Source organism: Heptranchias perlo, chromosome 16 (assembly GCF_035084215.1).
Source record: "Heptranchias perlo isolate sHepPer1 chromosome 16, sHepPer1.hap1, whole genome shotgun sequence".
NCBI lineage: Eukaryota > Metazoa > Chordata > Chondrichthyes > Hexanchiformes > Hexanchidae > Heptranchias > Heptranchias perlo.
In genome coordinates this window covers 16,484,054-16,509,405 of record NC_090340.1, presented here as the reverse complement: position 1 = coordinate 16,509,405, position 25,352 = coordinate 16,484,054, and the positions used below count along the sequence as shown (strand labels likewise).

Sequence of the window (25,352 nt, the reverse complement as noted above, 5' to 3'; positions counted from 1 at the left end):
TTGGTCGAGGGATAAATATTGGCCGGGACACCGGGGAGAACTCCCCTGCTCTTCTTTAAATAATGCCGCGTGATCTTTTACATCTACCTGAGAGGGCAGATAGGGCCTCGGTTTAACGTCACATCCAAAAGACGGCACCTCCAACAGTGCAGCACTCCCTCAGTACAGCACTGGAGTGTCAGCCTGGATTTTGTGCTCCAGTCTCTGGAGTGGGGCTCAAACCCACACCCTGTTGACTCTGAGATGAGAGTGCTAACACTGAGACACGGCTCATACCTCAGGTACGGGGTGAGCACCAGGCTGTGCACCAGGCATCTCTTTGCCACTTAGCCTTTACTGCTTACGTGCTGCGAAAGCCTTTAGAACATCAACAACAACTTGCATTTATATAGCGCCTTTAACGTATTAAAATGTCCCAAGGCACTTTGCAGGAGTGTTAGCAGACAAAATTTGACTCCAAGCCACATGAGATATTCGGACAGGTGACCAAAAGCTTGGTCAAAGAGGTAGGTTTTAAGGAGCGTCTTAAAGGAGGAAAGAGAGGTAGAGAGGCGGAGAGGTTTAGGGAGGGAATGACAGAGTTTAGGGTCGAGGCAGCTGAAGGCACGTCCGCCAATGGTGGAGCGATTAGAATCGGGGATGTGCAAGAGCCAAGAACTGGAGGAGCGCAGAGATCTGGGAGGGTTGTCGGGCTGGAGGAGGTTACAGAGATAGGGAGGGGCGAGGCCATGGAGGGATTTGAAAACAAGGATGAGAATTTTAAAATTGAGGTGTTGCCGGACTGGGAGCCAATGTAGGTCAGCGAGCACAGGGGTGATGGGTGAACAGGACTTGGTGCGAGTTAGGATACGGACAGCAGAGTTGTGGATGGGCTGAAGTTGGGATGCCGGGCAGGAGAGCATTGGAATAGTCCAGTCTAGAGGTAACAAAGGCAACGATGACTGTTTCAGCAGCAGATGAGCTGAGGCAGGGGACCATTTACCTAAATGGGAGTGAAGGGGATCAGGATAATACCAACACTTGGGACGATGATTGAGTGAGTATAGTTACAGAATGATCTCGATTTGATCTGGGAGATTTATGGATTGCTGGAGCGTGAAGATGGGCAGTAACTCAAATGGCCCCCGTCGGGCGCGCCCCACGGCCCCCCCGTCGGGCGCGCCCCACGGCCCCCCGTCGGGCACGCTTCACAAGTTCATTAACTGGAGCACTTGAGACTTGCTAAATGCAACAGGGCCTGTTTTTTTTTGTTCTCAAAATGTGGGCGACACTGGCATTTATTGCCCTTCCCTAGTTGGCTTGGGACGGTGGTGGTGGTGAGCCACCTTCTTCAACCACTGCAGTCCTTGTGGTGTGGGTACTCCCACAGTGGGGTTAGGGAAGTGATGGAGAGAATGATGAGGAAATAGTCCCGCCCTGCTCTCGTAACCCGGTATATCGCACGAGTCTACTGGAGAAATGTAGTGTTTTCTAAAAATGTGTTCTCGAGGTGTAGGCAGCGCCTCTGTTGCCCTGAGAAGATGGTGGTGGGCCGTCTCCTTGACTCGCTGCAGTCCTTGGGGTGAAGATGCTCCCACAGTGACATTAAGTAGGGAATTCCAGGATTTTGACCCAGGAACGGTGATCTATGTTCAAGCCAGGATGATGTACACTTAGCGGGGAACTTGGTGGTGATGGTGATCTTGTGTGATTTTTGTAATGCGTTGGGGACTCTCCTGAGTCAGCACGAGAACAGAAGGAGAAGCCGTGGGCAGCTACAGAATCGCTCTTGGTGTCGGGGCAATGAGTGTGTTTAAGAATTGGAGCAGGTTAAAAGAATTTTGGGAGATTCAAAATACATGGGTACAGCTTGAGAAGAAAGGGAGAGCGAGCCATGTAGTTTATCGGAATAAAATAATTCAAGAAATCTCACAGGTGCCCCACACCGCAGAACTCGAAATCCGCAACCCTGAATAACTGAGTCTCATCCAGCTCCTGTATCTCGCGTTCAAAGCCATTGGTTTATTCCCCAGGAATGTTGAACACTGATTAAAGCCTGATTCCAAGCCCCTCTCATGGATCAACTTTCTTCTCTGGCTGAGCACCTGATCGATTAATGCAGGACGTGGCTTCTAGGAGAGATCTGTTCACCAAGACGGGGTGGGGGGGGCAGAGGGGAAATTGGAAGGGAAGGAGTTTTTTCCCCCTCACTCCTCCTGCCGATGCTGATTCTCACTGGGCTACAGCTCATGGGTGCCCGTATCCCTCTGGTGTGGCTCTGGAGATGGGGAGGAGTGTAATTGGATCCTGTCATCGCCCAGTAGCTGCACTCTTGCACTTCCCAGCAGGAGTCCCCGGCGAGCAGAAACCCTGGCTGGCAATTGTTTGTTTCTTTTCTCTCGTACCCGTCCTCAGCCAAAGCCTGGGTGTAGAGGCCAGTCGTAGCATCCCTACGGTCATCCAAAATGGGATCAGCTAACTCTCGGCAGAGCAGGGACCCAACCCGGGGGGGGGGACCTGTGCGATCTGCGGTAAGTCAGCAGCAGGTCGGTCATTGGGCCAATTCAACAATGAGGGCCTCGGAGTGAATCTCACCCCAGGTTGTTCTTGCCCATGCCTCGTAGCAGCTAATCACAGAGAGCCTGGAGGACAGGTTGGCTGGCTGGCTGTTGTCCTGGGAGAAGGAGGCAGGAGAGCTGGTGCTAGCCCCTGGTCTGTGTTGGCCATGGGAAGCTGGCTCAATGTGGAGCCTGGGCACGTGTGCAGGACATGCCTCCATGCAGCAACTGAGATGGGAAGCGACTGCATTTTTTGAAGTGGGGCAGCTGACTAAGGAGCTCGAGATGTAAACTAGCTGTGTGACAATTAGTTAAACATTATGTTGGGAAAGCAGAGGTGAGGATCGGTGCAGCAGAGACTGAGACTAGTCAAACATTTATCCGTCCTGGCAGGCGCACTTAGGTAAAATATAACCAGTATTTTCCCACACTTTGTGCAAACAGTGAAACGACTGTGCTTCAAACTATTGCTCTGACACATCCTGCCCTTTCTGTCTGGTTACTGGCGACTGCTGGGACCGTAAGTAGCAGTGCATTTGTTTTAAACAGATATAAAATCAGAAAATATAGGAATGTCCCACAGGTCCATCAGCATCTGAAGAGAGAAAAAAGTCAACCTAACGTTTCGGAGAGTCCCGTCGGCAGGTCGCGTTATTTCTTTTGATCCCTGGCGTTTTAACCAGATCTCGTGTTCTAATCCCCGTCATAGGAAACCTCTCGGTTGCGAGAGCGAACAACTGGCTTGCAGCTGGAGCTGGAAGAGAAGACTCGGCTCCTGTCCGAGCTGGAACAGCACCTCAAAGATGTCCTGCAGGAGAAGACTGAAAGGGAGGAGAGGCTGAATAAACGGATCAGAGACTGCCATCTAGCCCTGGCCAAGCAGTCCGCACCATCGGTTAAGGTAAAAGAAATTGCACTTCCAAAACAACGTACGTAAGCAGCACAGGAAGGATGTGGAGCCATCCGGTTGGAGAGTTAGACTTTATACTGTGGGTATGGAATACGCTGGGTTGGATATTGCTAGTCTTTAATAATAAAAAAAAAGAGGTACTCCAATATCCTTAGCCAAAGCCACATTTAATGGGCGTGTCTGTCCGTCCGTCCGTGCGTGTCCGTCCGTGCGTGTCCGTCCGTGCGTGTCCGTCCGTGCGTGTCCGTCCGTGCGTGTCCGTCCGTGCGTGTCCGTCCGTCCGTCCGTCCGTCCGTCCGTCCGTGCGTCCCTCCGTGTGCGTCCCTCCGTGTGCGTCCCTCCGTGTGTGTCCCTCCGTGTGTGCCCCTCCGTGTGTGCGTGCGTGCGTTAAGAAATGGTGTTTGTGTTCACATCTCGCTGGACCTTGATATCCACAGATGACCTGATGTCTGCTTCACACTTGTCTCCATATTTCTTCCTGATTTCAAAAAAATTATTCTGCCTAGGTTTTGCAGGGAGAGATCTGATAAGAAAGAAAAAACTTGCATTTATATAATGTCTTTCACAGTTTTGGGATGTCCCGAAGCTCTTTACAACCAATTAAGTACTTTTTGAAGTGTAGTCACTGTTGTAATGTAGTTAATGCAGCAGCCAATGAGATAAATGACCAGATAATCTGTTTCGTAAATATTGGCCAGACACCGAGGAGAACTCCCCTACTTTTCTTCGATCTTTTACGTTCATCTGAAAGGGCAGACATTTAACGTCTCATTCGAAAGACGGCACCTCCGACAGTGCAGCACTCCCTCAGTACTGCACTGAAGTGCCAGCCTAGAGTATGTGCTCAAGTCTCTGTAGTTGGACTTGAACCCACGACCTTCTGACTCAGAGGCAAGAGTGCCACCCAGTGAGCCACGGCTGACACCTCACCAAGGTGCCTGTACCCCTCACCAAGGTGCCTGTACCCCTCACCAAGGTGCCTGTACCCCTCACCAAGGTGCCTGTACCCCTCACCAAGGTGCCTGTACCCCTCACCAAGGTGCCTGTACCCCTCACCAAGGTGCCTGTACCCCTCACCAAGGTGCCTGTACCCCTCACCAAGGTGCCTGTACCCCTCACCAAGGTGCCTGTACCCCTAAGCTTCCCACCACCATTGTGGACATTGAGGCCTCTCTCTTGTTCTCAAGAGATTTGCACCACCTTAAGTGGGCAATGAACTCTGTCAACAGGCCTTTCAATAAGGAGAAATGGGAGGGACTAGAGAAAGATGAGCTCCAGTACTTTGTCTGGACTTGGATTGAGGTATGGGAGGTGTCTGATTTACAGAATAATACATTAACTTGGAACAACCCCTTGTGGCTATGGGCTGCGTTCTTTTCAGCCCAATATCCATCATTAGTTTTGACAGTTAATTCTTTGTTTAAATGTTACTCCTGGGGGTGTTACCACACTCTTTGTTACCATCTTGCCACCGCCTCCCTGCCCCACCCCCCCCAATTACAGTTCATCCCTTCAAATTAATCACTGGCTTGCTCCAACAGCCCAACCCCCTGCTGTTGCTTTAAGCTAATACGATCACTGTGTGATCAGGCCAAACTCTGACCAGTTATTTATGGATGTGAACCAATAGGGCATCCAATCAATCGTTTACAATACTTTCTTTCCTCCTCCTTTCTCTTCTCCGCCCTCTCTCATTAATCTCTCTTACCATTATTCCCATACTGTCAAGCAAGGAGAGCTTTGTGCTTTTTTAGATCTTTATAATTTCAGCAATATCCAAGATCTATTTGTGGCTGAAATTCTCAGCACCCACCTAGAGCTTGGCAATGCTCTGTACTCTGCTCTGGGCATCCAAGTCTCTGTTGGCTGGGTGAGTGGGAGAGAAGGGATGGGGAGACGTAACTGTTTTGGACCTGGCATTGATTCTGGGTTTGGTGAACATATTCCATTAACCTTGTTTTTAAACCATGTGTAGTTTATTACCAAAATAGTGGAAGTTGAGTCATCCAGGACAAAGCAGGATTTAGAAGAAGCCCAGGCCAGGAATGGGTACCTTCAGGAGCAGATTGGAATCCAGAGGCAACTACTGACTGAGCAGGAACAACAGCTTCAGGACTCCTGGCAAGCGTCAGCCCAGCTCCGAGCTCAGGTAAGTCCATGGCATCTTCTGTTCCCTTCCACTAATAATAATGGAACTCCAGTCTGGCTAACTTATAGATACTTCAGACACTCATGTGGCTAATCTGTAACTTTAGCCAAGAATATGCAAAGTTCCTTTTTAATCCCTCTAGTAGGGTGAAGTCTAACTCAGTTATACTATGTATTAACTTGGAATTGGCGAGCTGGTTCAATGCCCCCTGTGTACTTTTGCGTTGTGTAGAAGGTTCTAGGCCTACTAACTGGCAATGATACTTACTCTACACTTCAGATCATGATGTACGAAGCAGAACTTGAGCGGTCACGCGGGGAGATGCTGGCGGAGCTTCGGTCATTGGAAGATGAGAAGAATCAGGCAATTGAGGAGGTCTTTCTGCATGCCCGATCTGAAATGAAGACAGTGCACGAGAATCTGAATGGTAGGTGATGCAGAAGGGGCAATGAATGGGGTTCACGTAAAGAACGGGCATTTAATGAGTAATGAGTGTGACGCACTCCAGCCCGACTGATGGTGTCTGTATACGGTGAAGAGTCTTGTAGCACTTTGAGACAAACTGGGACAGATTGGTGTTGAGTCCAGGTCTTCGCTGAAGCACATTAGGGAGGTGCTGAGTGAAGACCCAAAGTGAGGACAAGTGGTCAACCTTTCACCTAACGTGTGTCGATACCAGAGTGTGGGGCAAGCTGAAGGATTTTCCACAGTGCTGATTTTCTCGCCTTTCCCTGCAGGCGTTCGAATGAACCTCCTCTCCATCCAGCCGGCCCTAAAGACACTGACCGGTGATTACAACAGCCTGAAGAATCACGTCCGGGATTTTCCGTGTCTCCTCCAGGATGCCGTCAGCCAGACGAAGAAGGAGGTGAGATGAAAACACTTGGCCACAAAGTATTGCAAAATACGGCAGGGGATCGGTGGGTGAGGGGTACACGACTGAGGTCACCACAGTGCGAGTAAACGGGAGACTCGTGGCTGACGGGTCAGCACGGTGTTAGCGTGATTTGGTAACTGATCATCTTTATACTCCGCCTGCGGCAGTGGTGGATCAACCAGACTACTTCTTGACAAAGGAGTGGCCGTTAAAGCATCTCCTGCCTTTTGTGCACTGCCGAGTTTCCTACATCGCAACAGTGACTGGACTTCAAAAGCTCTTCATTGGCTGCGAAGTGCTTTGGGACGTCCTGAGGTCGTGAGAGGCGTTGTGTGAATGTAAATCTTGCTTTCTTTCCTTTCTAGATCTACCAGGCCGTGGAGGAAGCGAAGGCAACGAACCAGGAGCTGCTGCGCAAGTACAAGCGAGAGATGCAGCTACGCAAGAAGTGTCACAACGAGCTGGTACGGCTCCGAGGTGAGTCTCCCTCAACCTGCTCGGAGAGACCTTCGTTCAGAGGCTCTTGTGTACAGTTACCGCGCGGAGGAGACATTGGTCTGAGACTAGACGCACACGGCAGCTTGAAACCTGCTACCAGGGCAAAGGAGGGGAGATGGTCGTCAAGAGCTGACTTTATGGAATGCAGCAAAAACAAAAAGGGAAGATCGCATCATTTCAGCGCTCAAAATTCCACTTCTTTGACACTTCCTTTTCTGCCATTTCTTCAGGGAACATCCGTGTGTTGTGCAGAGTCCGTCCTATAACCAGGGAGGACGGTGCTGGCCCCGACACCAGAAATATCGTCTCCTTCGACCACGACGATGATGCGATTCTGTACGTCTCGCACCGAGGGAAAGCGTCCATATTTGAGCTGGATAAGGTCTTTCGACCGCATGCACTGCAGGCAGATGTAAGTGATCGTATCGTGAGGGCTGATCTGTGATCCAGTTGATCACTGGGATCTCGTGCAAGTCTGTAAACACTATGGTTGGGTTAAAGAACTAAGATGTAAAAAGTGGCCATTTCATAGGAACGTAGAAACTGGGACAATAAAAGACGAGGGTCCATCTAGTTCTGGTCATCACACTGATACGACTGTAATGGAGTTGTTGACTAATCATCGCAATCAATCTCTGTGAATTAGTCGACAACAGAGCCAGAAATGGCACAAGGAAAACCGCAATTAATAAACACACTTAAAAGAATTTTTTTTTTGACTAAGCTCTTTAGCTAAAATCCACCATCAGGTATGAATTTATCTTCATTTGTTTTTCTCCTGAGAATCAAGGGGCCATGTAGTGATTTCCTACACACTGTGAGACTTTCTTTCCATTCTGTGCTCCTTTGGGTCACTCCCTATTTCTTGTCACCCCTTCGTGGGGAAAATAGTTCAAATTTCTCAAGTGTTCGGTATATGTGATCTGTGTATTTATTTATTTATTTCACCAGTTGTGTGTGTTTTTTTGTGTTACATCTTCGCTCCCTAAAAGTCAGTTTTGTCACTGAAACTGTACTTCCTTCATTTAAGTGTGTATTTTCTGAAGGGTGTCCTGATCGACATTCCTCCATCAACACCACCAAAAGTCGAACAACTGGTCGTTCACCTCATGGCTGTTTGTGGGATCTTGCTGTGTGTAAAATGGCTACCCCATTTGTGTACACAACAGTGATTACACTTCAAAGTAATTAATCGTCAGCAAAGCCCTTTAATATTTCTGACAGAGGTTGTTATGTAAATGCAAGTCTTTGATTTAGGGAACTAATTTTGAGCAGTAGTAAGACTGTAAATGGCTGGGTACAGGGTACACTGGGTGAAATGACCGCACCTGCACCAGCCAAAAATCCCATCTGTTCCCAGCACAGCTGGGGCCTCTGCTGGGTGCGTGGCATTCGAGCCGGTTCAGTTTGTGGTTCTAGGATCAGCTGACCCTCGCTTCAGATTAGTTCCCTTCCGGACGAGCTGTCGATATCGTCCTACAAATTGAAGTTGTTCCTCCTTGTCTTGTTTCTTTGCGGATTGGCGTCTGTAGACGGGGGCAGGCCAGGTGGGGAAGACCCTAATCATTCCAATAACTTTCTTAAACATTTCTCAACATTAAAGACATTTACACATATTAAAACTAAGAATCTGCAACATAAGCAGGTTCTAAGAGGCCACATTCAGGACAAGATTAGAACCTGTGAACAGACATTAATGGACTAATAATCTGCAGGGACGGACGTGGTGTGTTCTAGGCACCGAGCCAGGCAGTCGGAAGATGATCAGAATACAATAGACTAATAGAGACAGGTGCGTGAGAATGAGACAGTAAGGTACAAAACTGTAATGTGTGTCGTGCAGGCGCACTGAAGGGGATGACATAATTTAAAAGATAACTTAATGGGTTAACATATTAATTCAAAATAACCAGTACGTGTTGACATGTTATCAGGTTAGCACGACATTACTAAGACCATAAATGGTACAACACACAAAAGCACTGGAGGATTTGTACCGCTAGCTTCGACCAGCGTAAGCAGATTAGAGCCACGGGCTTAGGACTCTTCCTGATGAGTCCTCCTGTGAGTATCTGTCTGTACCAGTAATCTCATGGTCTTTGTATGTAGTAGGTTGTGTAATATGAATAAGAAAACATTAAACTGACATCTCATTTTTTCCTAGTTTTTGAACTTGATTAAAGGGGCCTGGATACAGATTATCCTGTAAAAACCCAATGTATATTTAGCCTATTAGGGGACAGCGTTCAACTCCACAAAGAAAGAAAGAACGTGCATTTATGTAGCACTTTTCACAGCCTCAGGACGTCTCGATGCTCTTTACAGCCATTGAGTTACATAGAATTTATTGCACAGAAACAGGCCATTCAGCCCAACTAGTCTATCCTGGGGTTTATGCTCCACACGAGCCGCCTCCCTCCCTACTTCATCTAACCCTATCAACACATCCTTCTATTCCTCTCTCCTGTCTACCTCCCCCTATCTATGCTATTCGCCTTAACCACTCCATTCTCACCACCCGAGTAAAGAAGTTTCTCCTGAATTCCTTATTGGATTTATTAGTGAGTGTCTTATTTATGGCCAGTAGTTTTGAACTCTCCCCACAAGGGAAACATTCTCTGTACATTTACCCTATTGAACCCCATCATCATTTTGAAGAGGTCTATCAGGTGACTTCTAGAGAAAAGAGCCCCAGCCTGTTCAGTATCCAATAGTTGTGCCCTCTCAGTTCTAGTAGCGTCCCTGTAACTCATTTTTACACTTTTTCCAGTGCTTTTGAAGTGTAGTCACTGTTGTAATGTAGGAAACATGGCAGCCAATTTGCGCACAGCAAGCTCCCACAAACAGCAACGTGGTGATGATCAGATTTTTTAGTGATGTTGATTGAGGTATAAATATTGGTTATGACACTGGGGAGAACTCCCCTGCTCTCCTTCACAATAGTGACATGGGATCTTTTGTGTCCACCTGAGAGGGCAGCACTCCCTCAGTACGGCACTGAATGTTAGCCTAGATTATACGCTCACGTCTCTGGAATAGTATTTGAACCCGCAATCTTCTGATTCAGAGGCGAGAATGCTATCACTGAAGAGGCTCCTTTTATTACCCCCAAATGTAGGTTCCAGTGGCCCGGGCAGCCTGGCAGCTGAGCTTTGCTGTGGAGGATGGGTAGTTTAACATCCAAACTTCCGTGTCTTGTCAAAATTTGACGCTATTGTCAGATTCTAAATGTTCCTTTGTCCTGTTTTTTCCCCTCAGATATTCCAGGAGGTCCAGGCCCTCGTCACATCCTGTATTGATGGATACAACGTCTGTATATTCGCCTATGGGCAAACTGGCTCCGGCAAGACGTACACTATGGAGGTAGGGTATTTAATGGCAGTCTTGTGGATTCTTTTTAAATGGATAAACCCCTCTCATAGTGTCAGCAAACTCGAGAGTTTATAGATATTTTACAGGTAAAGCAGTTTGAAGGGTATGTGGAATGTGTGGTACTTTTTCTTTTGAACTGCTGAAATGAACCACATTGGCCCCTTCAGTCCAGTTCACAAAACTCTTTCCTTCCAAACTATTGAGAGGCAGAAATGCCCCTTTAGCTGGTGAGTGTAAAGGACAAGAAAAGGACATCTCGCTGCTCCATTTGCAGCTCTGTCACTCTGGCTATAACAAAATGGCTCCTCCTTAAGGAACGACTCCTGGGTATCATCGGCACAGAATCTGAAAGTTTTAAGGGCTCGCTGATGGGCTCCTGCAGTCGCAGTTATACTTCTGACAAAACACAGCAAATTTCCAAGAGCTTTCACCTACACCTGCTTCTCAAATTCTGGCAACGGTATCTGCAAAGACTCGTGTCCAATTGCTGGGAGAAAGTGTTTGTGTGGCCTTGTGATCCTGACTAATCCGCACTAGCCCTTATTTACAGGTCTGTTTTGACGATTTTTAAAAATTAATTCTTGGGATGTAGACGTCGCTGGCGAGGCCGGCATTTATTGCCATTCCCTAGTTGCCCTTGAGAATTTGGTGGTGAGCCTTACCGCTGCAGTCCATGTGGTGAAGGTACTCTCTCAGTGCCGTTAAATAGGGAGTTCCAGGATTTTGTCCCAGTGACGGGGAAGGAACAGCGATCTATGTCCAAGTCGGGATGGTGTGTGACTTGGAGGGGAACGTGCAGGTGGTGTTGTTCCCATGCGCCTGCTGTCGTCCTCCTCCTTCTAGGTTGGGAAGATCGTGGGTTTGGGAAGTGCTGTCCGAGAAGCCTTGGTGAGTTCTAGCACTGGGTTCCTGGTTGATGGGAGGAGAAAGATGTTTGGAGTAATGTTTAGTTCTTTAAAAGGCCCTTTCATCAACGGGAGCGCTAGAATAATTTTTGAGATTCCTGAATAGCAGTCTTGTTTGCTGCAGGATGTCGAACATTCTCCTCAGCAGCGTCCATGTTTCGTAACGGAGGGTAAGGTAATGTGTAAAATCTAGGTTTACTATTTGATCACACGGTTGGTTTCTTTCTGTACTTCCTTCTTGCCGTTTTACCTGTAAATTCCACCCGATCTGTGAGGAGCAGAAAGCTGCCTTTTCTTCCCTCAGCCAAGTCCGCACAGGCGTGTAACAGTGACCAGCGGTCTTTGTTTCTCTAGGGTTCGCCCGAAGACCCTGGGATTAACCAGCGGGCTCTCAGGCTCCTGTTCGGTGAAGTGGCTGAGCGGTCAGCGGACTGGGACCTGACCATCACTGTCAGCATGGCCGAGATCTACAACGAAACGCTCAGGTACGTGCGCGTTAACGGCAGTGTCAGCGACTAACGAGCGGTGGAGGACTGCTTTCCACGTGGTGACGCATTAAAAGTATGGGGGTAATCGATGAATGTGGTTGCTAATGGTATTTTCTCTTTTTATAGAGACCTGCTGGGGTCTGACCCCCAGAAGATTGAGGATCTAACTATGAGGTTACTAATACTTGCACTCTGGGTGGTGCATGGATGGTGATTGGTACAATGCTTTGGCATGGCTGTAGAGCTGACTGTTTTTGATATTAAAAAAAAAACTGTGGGCCTATTTAATTCAGATTTTTCTAAGTGGTTCAGTTGTGTCCTCCTTGCTTTCCTTGGTAGGTCTACTTTAACCCCCATTTCCTTCCCTGCTGCAGTGATTGGGGACTTGGGTCACCAATTCCCTTGGTTGTCCTCATTACATCGTCCCCCATCGTTTTGAAAGTTCAGTACGCAGAGGAGATCTGGTGTGATGCTCCTCGAGGGAGGGGAGGGGAATGTAAGGTGCAATTTTGAGCCTGATCTGCAAACGGTGAGTTTCTGATCCCCGCCGTGTGCTCGGTTGGAGTTTGTGTAGCCCATGGGGAGCGCCACTGGAGTGACTTGTCCCAGATCAAGCCAGTGCCCAGCTGTCTCAGGGATGCAGAGGAAACATATCTTCGGTGAAATGACAATGCTCAAACTCTGGTGTCCGTAGACATTACAACAACAACTTGCATTTATTTTAGCGTCTTTAATGTAGTAAAACGTCCCAAGGCGCTTCACAGGAGCAATTATCAAACAAAATTTGACACCGGGCCAAAAAAAGGAGACATTATGACAGGTGACCAAATGTTTGGCCAAGGTTTTAAGCAGCGTCTTAAAGGAGGAGAGAGAGGTTGGGAGGTTTAGGGAGAGAATCCCAGAGTTTAGGGCCGAGGTAGCTGAAGGCACGGCCACCAATGGTGGAGTGAAGGAAGCGGGGGATGGACAAGAGGCCAGAGTTGGAGCAACGCAGAGTTCTCGGAGGGTTGTAGGGCTGCAGGAGGTTACAGAGAGAGGGAAGGGCGAGGCCATGAAGGGATTTGAACACTAAATGGGGGTTCATGCCTAGAAATTCTGGCCGGGCATTTTTTATAAACGCTACAGGATCTGTGCCTACTGAATCCGTTAGGGACCCCTGAAGAGAAATTCTTCTCCCTTCCCCCTTCTTTTCTGCTCCCCACAAGAGATTGACGGCCTTTCTTCATGTGGGATCCTAAATAGTTGGTGCGAGAGATTTATTCACCATGGGAGGTCCAGTGCTGTGTATACAAACCTCCACTTTCCAGTAGATGTCAGTGGATATCCGTAAGGAGCAGAAACCCTGGCTTCCACGGCCCCTCCCCCAGACCCATAGCTGTAGCTCCCCCCATTACTGCCGTGACTGAGATCAGCAGATACAGCACAGAGCAAGCCTCACACCTGGTGGGACCTTCCTGGGCTCTATGGCTTCATACCGTTACTGAATGGTGCCTTTCCCCCACTGGTCTGAGGGAATCCCAATCCCAACAGTTGCTCTTCCCTTGGAGCTCGTCCAGCTCTCTTGCTGTTTTCTTCAACCAGCTCCAACTGAAAGGTGAGAGTTTGATAAACGTCCGTTCTCTCATCTCCCCTCATTCTTTCTGCTTCAGCAAACTTCTTCACTCTCGATACCTGCAGGTGTCAATTACGGGAACGAATCATTCTGGGGCTTTGGATGTTGTGGGCGTGATCTGATCGTGGGACTAACAAGGATCGGTTGTAGCCGATACCCGTGGTGCTTCTGTAATTACTTTGCTCGTTGGCAGATACCTTCGATGTACATAACCAGTCATTTCCCCTAGTAACGGGATCTGTTTCCATGCTGATCTGGTTGGGTGCCCATTCTGTTGGAGACGTGGTTGTTACTCTCTGAAATACGACATTGACAGAGTGAGATAATAACCGAATGTGTTCAATTCTCAAAAGCAACGGTTGGGGATGCAACAAAATTATCCATTTTTTTTTAAAAAAGGACCCAGGTAGTGTATGGGTTAGATGCAGAGTGAAGCTCCCTCTACACTGCCCCTTCAAACACTCTCCTGTAAGGTACAGCATGAGATGCAAAGCTTCCTGGGGTGCTAGAATTGGCAGAGCACGATTTTATTGTGGGCAAATATTCCAGCATTCTGTTTGATCACCGTTGACAATAAAGGAATACTTATTCCATGTTTTTTCCTGTGTTTTTATGTTCATATACAGCAGATCTCAGATGATTCAGGTCAGGTACAGCATGTGTTACGTGCAGAGTGAAGCTCCCTCTGCATTGCCCCGTCGAATTCAAGGAGTATGGGGCTGCAAACATCTTCACCTTACAGAATATTTTGAGCCTATAATGGCAGCTGACAGCCATTGTCAACCTGTCCATTCCTCACTAACTCATTGCAAGTGAGGTTGGGGACTCCATAGGAGCTAACACAAACCTATCGCCTTACCAACGAGTTCTAAATAAAGTAACCTGCATTCGTTTTATAATAAAATGAACCTTTCTCGCTCTCTCGGGCGCTCCCTCCCTCTCGGGCGCTCCCTGCCCCTTTGTTTCTTTGTATTATCCTGGAACAGAATTAAGTAAGTAATGTGTTGATATAAGGAAAGCTATTATTATTATTATTATTACCAAAGAGAGTGATTCTAACATCTTCACCAGAATTGATCTAGTGCAATAATTAGAAGGAAATTTTATTTTTCACAATTTCTTAACAGAAAGAACAGAAAGCTGTAAAAGTAGGTTTGATTTTCTTATTATGAAACAAAAATCTCAGTTGAATTTCGGTACAAAGGAGTGGAGCAGTTAAAATCAAAATGATCAATTAAATGCAGTCTGAACTTCTGAAAGCAAAAGAAAATTAAATGGATCCCTTCCAGAATATAACCTGAACCAAATTCTTGACCAGTTTGTTTAACTTGCTGAAGCCTCCGTAATGGCACCTCCTGGATCTTTGTGTAAGTTGTAGATTCCTGAGCTGCACCTACCCTGGTATTTGATGGTAGACTCTTCACCCTCCCCTACTGGTCCCACATGAATGTGATCAAATCAGAGCTCAGGTCACAGCTGTAGAAGTTGATTCATGCCTCCCCCCCCCCACAAATACCCCTTTCTTTCCCAGTCATTTTATTTCCAAATAAAGTTTTAGATTCTTAACAAGATTTACATTTTTTTTTCCTCTGTTGTTAAATTCCACTTCTCTGAGCACAGAATTCCACGTAACTACTGTACCCACAGTCTGCCTGCTGTCTGGTGCTTTCTGCTGTTCTGTGGCTGTTGTCTTTTCCTTCTTGTGGTTGTACGTCTGGTGGTGAGGCAGTCGGCAGGTGGGCACTGATGACGTTGGGCCTGTTGAGGCCCCAAGATCTGACTTCTCGTTTACTTTGCAGGAACCTGTTGGCCAAGGACCCGAGCGAGAAGCTGGAGATAAAGCTGAGTCCCGATGGCAGTGGCCAGCTCTATGTCCCGGGCCTGACTCAGGTCAGGGTACAGAGCGTGGAGGACATCAATAAGGTGAGATGTGTGTGTTTTTTTTTATTATTATTATTATTATTTGTTCTCATGATGTGTAGGAAGAGGGGCTGAGCAGGCTGGCAGTGTGAGATTAGAATGGGGGATAAGAGGGTTGGGACATTTATCTTGACCCTGTCAATCTTTGCGGGCAATATTTCTGCTCTTTCCCAGGAAATGCGCCTTCCACGCAAGGCCCTGATAGAGAGGAAGACTTGTGTTTATAAAGCACCTTTCACAACCTCAGGACATCCCAAGTCACTTTACAGCCAATGAAGTAGTTTTTGAAGTGTGTCACTGTTATAGTGTAGGGGAAACGGCAGCTAATTTGCTCACAACAGGCAACCACAAACAGTAATGAGATAATGACCAGATAACCTGTTCAGACCATAAGAGATGGGAGCAGGAGTAGGCCATTCGGCCCCTCGAGCCTGCACCGCCATTTAATGAGATCATGGCTGATCTGATTTTTACCTCAACTCCACTTTCCCGCCTTTTCCCCATATCCTTTGACTCCCTTGCTGATCAAAAATTTGTCTAACTCAGCCTTGAATGTATTCAATGACTCAGCCTCCACAGCTTTTTGGGGTAAAGAATTCCAAAGATTCACGACCCTCTGGGAGAAGAAATTCCTCCTCATTTCCGTCTTATACGGGCGACCTGTTTTAATAGTGTCGTTTGAGGGATAAACACTGGTCAGGTCACCGGGGAGCACTCTCATGCTTTTCTTCGAAATAGTGGCCGTGGGATCTTTTACGTCCACCTGAGAGGGCAGACGTGGTCTCAGTTTAATATTTCATCCGAAAGACGGCACCTCCGACAGTGCAGCATTCCCTCAGTACTACACTGGAATGTCAGCCCAGATTATATGTCCGTCACTAAGCAGCTCCCTCAGCCGTACTTTAGGTCTGCAGTAAACCTGCTAATCTTGTGCTCATGTTGCTGCCTGTTTCAGCCTGGAACTATGAGGAGCATATTATGGTTTGGATGTTAAAAACTGAATTCCTTTTTTGAATTGAAAATACTAAAGCAACGGACATGCTCATAATAAATGTACCTCCTGAAGTCTGACTTTCGGGGAAAGCAGGATCTTCACAGAACGGACATGGTTTGAGTTCTAGCATTTCTATTCCACCAGGTTTTCGAACTTGGACGTTTGAATCGGGCAACGGATTTCACCAATGTGAACGAGCGCAGCTCGCGGTCTCACGCTCTGCTCATAGTCTCCGTTACTGGGACAAACCTCACCTCTGGAGTCAGAACAACAGGTAGGATCTGGGAGTAGCAAAGAGAGTGAGTGAGTGTGCAAGTACTTTATACGTTACTGGCTTTGATCTGCCTATTTCGTTAAAAGAAAGGCTTAACGTTGGCCATAGATTTAAACGGTCAGAGCTCCAGGCCCTGCTTCTCAGATTTCTGCCCACGCATCGAGTTTTGTTCATTTTAAAGTAACTTTCAATTTGTGTAATGGATGCAGTTAGGAACATAGGCGTTGCTAGATGATAAAAAGCCCACGGTCCATCTAATTCGCCTTCCACCATCCTGGTAGTCGCATGATACAAAGATAATGCAGTTATTGACTGATCATTGCAATCAATCTCTATCAAATAGTCTACAACAGACCCAGACATGAGGCAAGGAAAACCCCAGTGATGGAGAGCTTTGGGAATCGTAGGTCCAAAGTCACCTGTTCCTCCCAAGCTTGCTACACTTACCTCATGTCTTGTCTCAAATTGCTCATATACTGTATCCCAAAATGTTATTTTCTGATAGACATTGATCCTTTGTCTAATTTGCCTTTGTAAATGGAGCAGCTCCAACCCTATCATAGCATTTACCTCAAATCCATACCAAATTCATTCAATGTGTCCAGCGCCTGTTAGTACTTTGCCCACCTAAGAGTGTTCATCACAAATTCAGGCACAAGCTGCCCGTGATTTTTCACCCGTTAAAATGGACAGAGAATTATGGGCACCTCCAGTTCAGATTTGCGATGAGAACTCTAGGAGGCTGAAGCCTGAGCTTTAAAGAGGAATATCTGGGGTGGTGTTTGAGGTGGAGGATACGGAGAGGGGACCGTGGTCCTCCAGGTCACTGCCTGTGTGTGGTATTGGGAAGAATGGTAGAGCTTTATAGTTAGGGTGGGATGTAATGGGAATAGTACAACTGGGAGCCTTATAATGAGGGTAGAGTATAGTCTAAGTGTTAGTACTGAGTGTCTGATACTGAGGGTAGAGCAAAGTCTAACAGTGTTAGTACTGAGTGTCTGATACTGAGGGTAGAGAATAGTCCAACAGTGTTAGTACTGAGTGTCTGATACGAGGGTAGAGAATAGTCTAACAGTGTTAGTACTGAGTGTCTGATACTGAGGGTAGAGAATAGTCTAACAGTGTTAGTACTGAGTGTCCGATACTGAAGGTAGAGCATAGTCTAACAGTGTTAGTACTGAGTGCCTGATACTGAGGGTAGAGAATAGTCTAACAGTGTTAGTACTGAGTGTTAGACTATGCTCTACCCTCGTATCAGGCAGTGTTAGTACTGAGTGCCTGATACTGAGGGTAGAGCAAAGTCTAACATTGCTGAAACTGGGAGACTCATAATGAGGGTAGAGTTTCAGCATTAGAACTGAGCGTCTGATAACTGGGCCACTTACTGTTTGGAGATGCGACTTGTAGGATTTTCATTGTTTTGCAACTCACTGCTTTGCTTTCTTTCAGGTAAATTAAACCTGGTGGACTTGGCTGGGTCTGAGCGTGTTGGTAAGTCGGGTGCGGAGGGGCATCGGCTGAGAGAAGCCCAGAACATTAACAAGTCCCTGTTGGCCCTCGGTGATGTCATCTGCGCACTGCGCTCCAAGCAGCCGTATATTCCTTTCCGTAATTCCAAACTGACCTATCTGCTACAAGATTCCCTCAGTGGGGACAGCAAGACCCTCATGATGGTCCAGGTGAGGCTCCTTTCTCTTTATCAAAGTATTCCCAGGGTACGGACTTACTGAAGCTCCAACTGCCCTGTGTATCTGATACCTGCGGAAATGGGGGTGGGGAGGGGGGGCGGTGATGGTGGCCCTTGTGGCTTTGATGTATTTTAATGGTTGAAGGTGGTGGGGTGGAGATGGGAGTCATATAGAATAGAAAGAAGCTCACTGGACAGCTCTGGTGTTCTAATTATTGTTGGAATTAGGTGCGTGTGGAAGAGATAGGAACTGCACTCGTAACAATTTAATTTTAAGGCAACCAGTGGTTGTGAAGCTGGTGTTGGTTCTCTGGTAGATGATTGTGTAACGTTGATGTTGATGGTTGTTATTTTTGTATCTTCACACTCTTTTCCCGCCCCCCCCTCTTGGAGAATAGTGAAATAGTGGAAGGATTTATAGAATTACATAAATTCGCAGGCTGATTAACAGTCTGACCGGCTGCGAGTTAAACGTTTCTTTCCTGGCCGAAACCATCCTTGTGCCAGCTGGTAGGGTGGGTGGTCCTATAGGACGGGAGGGTTTCACTGGTTCCCACAACCCATACAATGAGGGGAGACCACCCACACCCACCGGACCCGAGTATCCCGCTGGATGTCAACCCAGAGTTCAGAGCCGAAGCTTCAGTCTCCACTCGGTGTCACAGTAGGAGAGCAAGAACTTGCCTCGTCACGTCTGTCAGAAACATTTCCAGGTACTTCACATAGAATTCTGTTGTGTAGATACCGTTAGCTAGGCAATTGCAGGAGCCATTCTGCACACCTCAATATCCCATAATCAGCAGTTAGATGAATGACTAGTTAACCTGTTTCTCCTGGTTGTGGTTGAGGGACACCAGGAGAATTTCCTGCTCTTCTAGCAGTTTCATGGGATTTTTTTTACTCCTTCAATGCTGCATTAGAGCTTCAGCCTAGTTTGTGTTGAAGTTCTACAGTGAGGCCTGAACCCACGATCTTCTGACTCTGTAAGAGTGCTAGCGACTGGCCAGAGCCAGCAGAAAGAATGGGATCACTGTGGGAGTTGGTAAATGTGTGCATGGATTTCCTACTGCGACGAGCTCTTATCCAGCCTTTTGATTTCCTCAGGTGTCTCCGATGGAGAAGAACGTCAATGAGACGGTTTGTTCACTCAAGTTCGCCCAGAGGGTGCGCTCGGTGGAACTGGGGGCCGTGGGACGAAGGACCGAAAACCAGCACTTTTCCAGCCGCCAAGACTGTGAGGTGACAAACATTTCACTGCCTAACGCTCCCCGGAGACTGGGTGTGTAAGCAGGTGTGACTGAAACGGTTTGTTGTGGAAGAGAGATCACAGGATTGGAGTCTCGAATGGAAAGGGAAAATTATGCTGAAAATAACTTGGATTTAGGGAATTTAAAATTAGTACGAGAAATCTTTCCTGAGGAGCCGCTTCTCTCCGTTACTCCTCTCTGGAATTCCATTCCGTGTGCTGATCACTCCGTGTGAAAAAGAACTTCCTGATATCAGTCCTATATTTTCCTTTTTACTAGTTTGAGCCTGTGGCCGCTTGTCCTACTGTCACATTTCAATTTAAAGTAATATTCCAGGTTTACCTTTTCCCGTTCCCTTAACTATCCTGTACACCTCTACAAGATCATCTCTCAAACGCCTCCTTTTTGATCGTGACCTCCCCTGACTTGTGTCCCACTGTTTTGAGAGTATAGTTCAGCACTCTGATGACTGCTCTACATTAGTTGGACACTTTGAGCATCGAGTCTACTAAGATTCCTAAGTTTCTTTTGATTTCATCCTTTGCTATTTCAGCACCATTCATAGAGTACACACGTCACTCAATTTTCCTTCCTAAGGAACACTTTACATTTCTTCTCCCGTCCGTCTGCTCACATGTCTGTTTTGTTCAGCTCACTATGTATTTTCTGAGCAGCCCCCTCCAATTGCACTGCCCCTCCTGGTTAGGTATCATCTGCAAATTTGACTGATTTGCATTGATGTCCTGAATCTGTGTCACTGCCGTAAATTGGAAACATTAGTGGTCCCAACACTGAACCCTGGTGCGTGCATCGTTTATGATTCTCGCCTCTTCTGTGAATGCCCTCTTACTATTTTAGTACTGAAATTTTTTTCTACTGTTTTACTTCCGCAGTATGCTTTTCTTCTAGGTCTCTCTTGCTCCTCTTATTGACGTTTTCGCACGTTTCTGCATGTTCTTGTATGAATCCCAACCCCATTTCTCCCTGCAGGATTTGTAGAGGACATTTTCCTCTTTATTTCCCTTTTAATCTGTTAATCCATTTTAGGGTCACATTTGTTTTAGTCTGAGCTCGCTAATTTCTAGGTGTGTCTTCAGCCTGTATGTTCACCATTATTCCTTTAAAGGTGTTCCACCTGTCCTCTGCTGAAATGTTGAACCACCTTCAATCCATTTCCTTTATTTCCCTCAATTCTTTTGAAGTTAGCTCTTTTTAAAGTTTCTTTTATATGAATATCTCAATCACAGATTGTATTAAATTTAATCATTCTGTAGTTGCTGTCCCCCAGCCTACGACTTCAGTTAACAAATGCCAGGTCAAGATGAGACACTGTAACTTGTGGCTTCCTTGACAGAGTCACAAAGCAGTCGTACAATACGTTTACCGCCTGTTTCCATTCAGTGTCATGTAAAATATCGCACAGAGTATGTCGTGCAGCACACTGACGCGTTTGCAGTGACACAGTCTCCGTCACACAGTGCACTGGCTGGGGGCAACTGAGCTGCTTGAGGTCCCCTAATGGGACTGAAGCTCTGTTAGGGGCCCCAGACTCTGGCTGACGTGTGTATTTTCTTTTACAGTTAGAGTCCCCACCTGCCGTTGCCCAACAGGGACGGCTCAACCCCAGCCATCCAGGAGGGAGCGCTGTGGGGAAAAGCACGGCAGGAAAAAGAAGACTAATGGCGTCTGGTATGGAAATCCTGCACATTTTTTTTTGGGGGGTGGGGGAAATGGCTGGATTAGCCCGATCGCATCGATTCAACCAATTACATCCAGCCGTTAACGCCATAGATGTTAAGGGTCGCTTTTGTTGGGTGCGTTGATTGGGAGTTTTGGTACCGGCTTCAAACTCTGCGGAGGTCACGTGGAGCATTGCTTCATTCAGGGGGCGTGTCGGTACAAGAGGCCATGCTGCTGACCACACCTGCTCCCTCCACAATCTGTTCCAGGCCCCTGGCCCAACTCTCAGCCACATCTCCAACACTCTGGCTAATCTCAGCCAGCCAGTTGCCTCAAGGAATCTGGGAAACCCACCAGGACTTCTGACCCATTACTGTCCCCCTCTTGCATTGTCTCTCCTTCAACATGGGATCGGAATAGACCATTTGACTCATTCCGTTTCATATGTTGTGGATGTATTATTCTCCCTAATGCCTTACTGTCTGACCTATATCTCCTCATTGAGGGAAATAAGGAACAGATTCACTTTAATATAGAATCAGCTGTTCCATAAGTTCAGTTTTCTGGAAAAACATGAAAAGATTAGAATTTTTTTTAAATGAAGTGATTTACTTTTTGTAAATGATGATTGAAATTTGATGCAGTTTTTCTCTAGCTATAAAGTGCCCCTTTCACCTCCCCTCACAATCTAGATCTCACTTGCCACAGAGCTGCTCTGTTGACTACATTATGAAGTAGTTCCATAGGATCCAACACAGATGCAGATTCTGACCTATTATCCTGATTGAGGGGGATGTGAGTCCTAAACTTCAGTACTGGCGGACTAGTACTACAGGGGTCAGATCAGAGGAAGGAGAAAAGCTGTCTTGGAGCAAGCTGCAGATTGATGCTAAACCTCCAGATGACAAACTAAATACTTGGGTGTGTCAGCTTCCCACAGGGATCAATAGGCTCGATCCCATCCCAACCTTGCTCTCCAGTATTTCCCTGACCTTTCCAGTGACTCTAAACTCAAATCCATAAAACAGCTTGGTAAATGTCCAGTGCCCCAATAAAGACCACTAGGCCGGAGAAAGGTCCTCAGTCTCTCCTCCTAACCAGCCGTAGCTTCCCCATTATTGATTCCAGTTCTCAAGAAAAGAATGAGTGTCTGGACTCATGGAGAGAGAAGGTGCCTGCCTGCCTGGGGGACCTTTCATATGGAGCCTGGAAGGTCAGATTTGCCCAAGTCTCTATCGCATACAATTGATAGCACAAACTGCAGCTGCTTTTGCTACAGACCCATCCAAACTTTTATGGGCAACATCTACAAATAACACAGCTGCCACAGCAATGAGCAGTGGTTGGATCTGATGTATGTACTGGCTGTACTGCCCATGGTGTCTTGCTTTGCCAGCTATTCTTGGCGCGGGATGTCCGGTCTCCCTACAGGCTAAATTCCCATCACTGGGAAAGGTTTCTTGGAATTTGTGGAGACACAGGTGTACAATTTGTAAGATAGTAAACACTTAAAGCCATCCTGTGTGTGACTCTGTGTCACTGCTTTATTCACTAACACTTGCATTATTACTAAGGTTAAGTCTGGTTTAATTTTAAAATTCCTTGATAAATAGCTTAAAGTTCTGTGTCTGTTGGATGTGGCTCAGCTGATCTGTGCACATTTCCCCTGCAGGTGAAGTAAACCATCGACAAGGCCCGGCAGCGCTGCCTGCTCTCTGAGGTTGCCTGGAGCGGGAGATCGGGGAGCGGTGCCCTCTCCAGTGTCCAAAAGTTCAGCACTTTTACACAGCCCAATCACAGACCATAGGCCAATCTCTGTACATTTATACACTTAACCTGTACACGTATACAGACCGTTTTAAAAAGTTGATGCACAGAGTAGAGCTCCTTACTTATTTTTTATATATATATAAACAGATTTTTATATTGTCTACTTTTTTTAATCTGTCATTTGATATCCAAAGGTTGATGTTCAATGAGCTCCCGTACAAATACTTTGTCATTTTTATTTTATGTTATGATCCATACACTGACTTTACTCTTCACACTGCAATTCTCAGGCTGCTTCCTGTCGCTATGGGTATTGAATTTGGTGAGGTCGCACTGTGAGGAGTTTAGCGCAGTAAGGTCGTATGGAGTAATCGGAGAGACTGACATACAGTCAGGAACACCCTCAAAGAGCCCCTGCCTCAGGCACTGACTGTTGTCGCCATGATGCCACTTTTAAAGACTTTGTCGCCTTTACCTTCTCCCCTATCCCAGCACCACACGGGCAAGGCCGTTCTAGTTCATGAGTGAATGCACAGTGTTGCAGTGCTGAGCCACACAGGCCTGCGAGATCCCTGTACGACCTCTGGACTGTGATGAGTTGTTTTTTGGGCCAGGGTCTCCGGGTTAGAGGGAGAAAATTGGCAAGAATTCCTGCTGTCGATTTCAAGCATGTCCTTGTTTTTCAGAGTGTGTGGAGATCATCATCCTGTACCTGTGGTCAAACGGACTACACTTGCTGCCCAGAGTGGCAGCTGGAGGGTAGGAACCGGAGAGTGACCCCCCGCCCCCCCCAGCAAGGGTTGCCAGGCTCAGAAGAGGGGTAAGGGGGACGGGGGGGAAAGTAAAGCCATCAAAGTACCAATTTAACCTTTGGAACATTGTCACAACTTTTTTTCCATTTCCCTATGATTTTTGATAGTGGCGGCTGCTCAAAATAAGCCTGGGTGGGATCAGTGGAGGGTTCATATTTGGCCCTTTAAAGCAGCTGCCTCTCACTCCTGAGTCAGTGAATGCAGCACACTACATTCTTTATTTAAAAATGAAGAGACAAAAGGACGTTGATAAACCAAAGGAAATTAATGACTTTTTCTGTAACTTGTTTTTTGGAGGCTACTGTGTTACTGTTCCTCAAACAAAGAGCTCCCCCTGTGCACTTGGCTAAAAACTGGGTTCCCCTTTGTTCGTCTAGCACAGCACCTTAATTGCACATCACCCTATAGTATCCAAACTCTGTATATCAGTGCCAAACAGACCGAGGGGGCACTGGAACTGACTTCACTGTCTTGCCAAGTCCATTGTGCCTCGCTGCCACCCCACTTGCTTCAGGGACTTTTAAAATCTGCGCTAGAAGCAAAATGTCACCAAGAGCTGTTGTAAGAGTATTTGTCTTGGTGTAAAGCCAATCTGCTAATAGCCAACCTTTCCTGTCTAGCTGTCTGTCTGATGTTAAGAGAGCTTTTAAATTTAATGATGTATATAATTTTTCAAACCACCCTTCAATTTTCAGTTGGGAGGTCAGACTTTTACTGTCCAAGGCAGCTTGTTCCTCTCTTATACTTAGCATGAAATGTCTTATTTTTAAAGAGTTGAACTCTTTTGATGTTCCTCCTAGATGTTGGCATTCAGAGTTGGAAAACAAGCAAGGTTTCTCCCCCATTGCCCCTGTGGTTGAGGGTGAGAAGCCCAGAACTATAGTGACACCACCTCTTGGGGAGAAGGTGTCCAGCAATGGAGCACTCACAGGAGGGTCAGTCTGTTTCAATAATGGATGGTCAACATTGCTCAGAAATTGAGTGGTGACTTAAATCTATTTTTTTGGGTGGGGTTTTGGTTTCTCTGGCACCTTAGAGCTTGCCACTAAACCAAACTTCTCTGTAAAACTTAGTTTGGTCCTTCACAGGATTCTGAGAATCTCGAGCACTGCTCAATGCAAATATAACCTGTTTGTCAAAAGTTTCAAAGTATGTTGCTGCTGATCAAATTTCAAATAAAGTCCAGTATTCTTTATTTATTCAACAGCAGTAATGTTTTGATTTTGTTTTTGAAGCAATTTTTCCAAGGCCAGTCACTTTTTTTTAAAAAGGTGATCTTTGGAAACTGGACAGATAAGCTGTCCTTCCTACTGTGCATGAGAATGTGTACTTACTGGTCTGATGGTCAGTGGCATGGCTCCTGACCGATGCTCCCTGGGGAATACCTAATTCCCTGGGCAAAAAGGTTGGATCTGGGTTTCTGCCCCTTTTTGTGTTGCCTGGGGAGTAAATCTTAGCCTGCACCTGCAGTAGATACAGATAATCAGAGTTGTGATGCCTGATCAGAGTGGGAGCCACTGGGGGGCTAGGAATAGGTAGCTGAGTGAGGGACCAGGAGGTGTGCCTCATGGAAAAAATGAGCTTGGAGAGAGGGCAGTGATGGAAAGAAACTGCAGCGTG

General features: G+C 46.7%; 2 protein-coding genes across 8 annotated transcripts in view; one reads left to right on the top strand and one right to left on the bottom strand.

The window, feature by feature from the left end:
• kifc3 (kinesin family member C3) overlaps positions 1 to 24,936 on the top strand; it is a 68,057-nt gene extending 43,121 nt beyond the window's left edge. For 6 of the 7 annotated variants that reach the window (XM_067997692.1, XM_067997695.1, XM_067997693.1 and 3 more), the window contains 15 exons: positions 3,247 to 3,438; positions 5,423 to 5,596; positions 5,876 to 6,023; positions 6,334 to 6,464; positions 6,839 to 6,950; positions 7,202 to 7,383; positions 10,230 to 10,334; positions 11,603 to 11,733; positions 11,863 to 11,910; positions 15,148 to 15,271; positions 16,407 to 16,536; positions 17,986 to 18,215; positions 19,328 to 19,462; positions 21,051 to 21,159; positions 22,823 to 24,936. In XM_067997692.1, the coding sequence (XP_067853793.1) occupies positions 3,247 to 3,438; positions 5,423 to 5,596; positions 5,876 to 6,023; positions 6,334 to 6,464; positions 6,839 to 6,950; positions 7,202 to 7,383; positions 10,230 to 10,334; positions 11,603 to 11,733; positions 11,863 to 11,910; positions 15,148 to 15,271; positions 16,407 to 16,536; positions 17,986 to 18,215; positions 19,328 to 19,462; positions 21,051 to 21,159; positions 22,823 to 22,869 (1,998 nt within the window). In that variant the 3' untranslated portion in view covers positions 22,870 to 24,936. The remainder of the gene's footprint in view (positions 1 to 3,246; positions 3,439 to 5,422; positions 5,597 to 5,875; positions 6,024 to 6,333; positions 6,465 to 6,838; positions 6,951 to 7,201; positions 7,384 to 10,229; positions 10,335 to 11,602; positions 11,734 to 11,862; positions 11,911 to 15,147; positions 15,272 to 16,406; positions 16,537 to 17,985; positions 18,216 to 19,327; positions 19,463 to 21,050; positions 21,160 to 22,822) is intronic. The other variant, XM_067997698.1, reaches the window with a different exon arrangement.
• Positions 12,552 to 25,352, bottom strand: part of katnb1 (katanin p80 (WD repeat containing) subunit B 1) — a 71,818-nt gene continuing 59,017 nt past the window's right edge. The window contains exon 19 of the mRNA XM_067997701.1: positions 12,552 to 13,644. Within this exon, the coding sequence (XP_067853802.1) occupies positions 13,638 to 13,644 (7 nt within the window). The 3' untranslated portion in view covers positions 12,552 to 13,637. The remainder of the gene's footprint in view (positions 13,645 to 25,352) is intronic.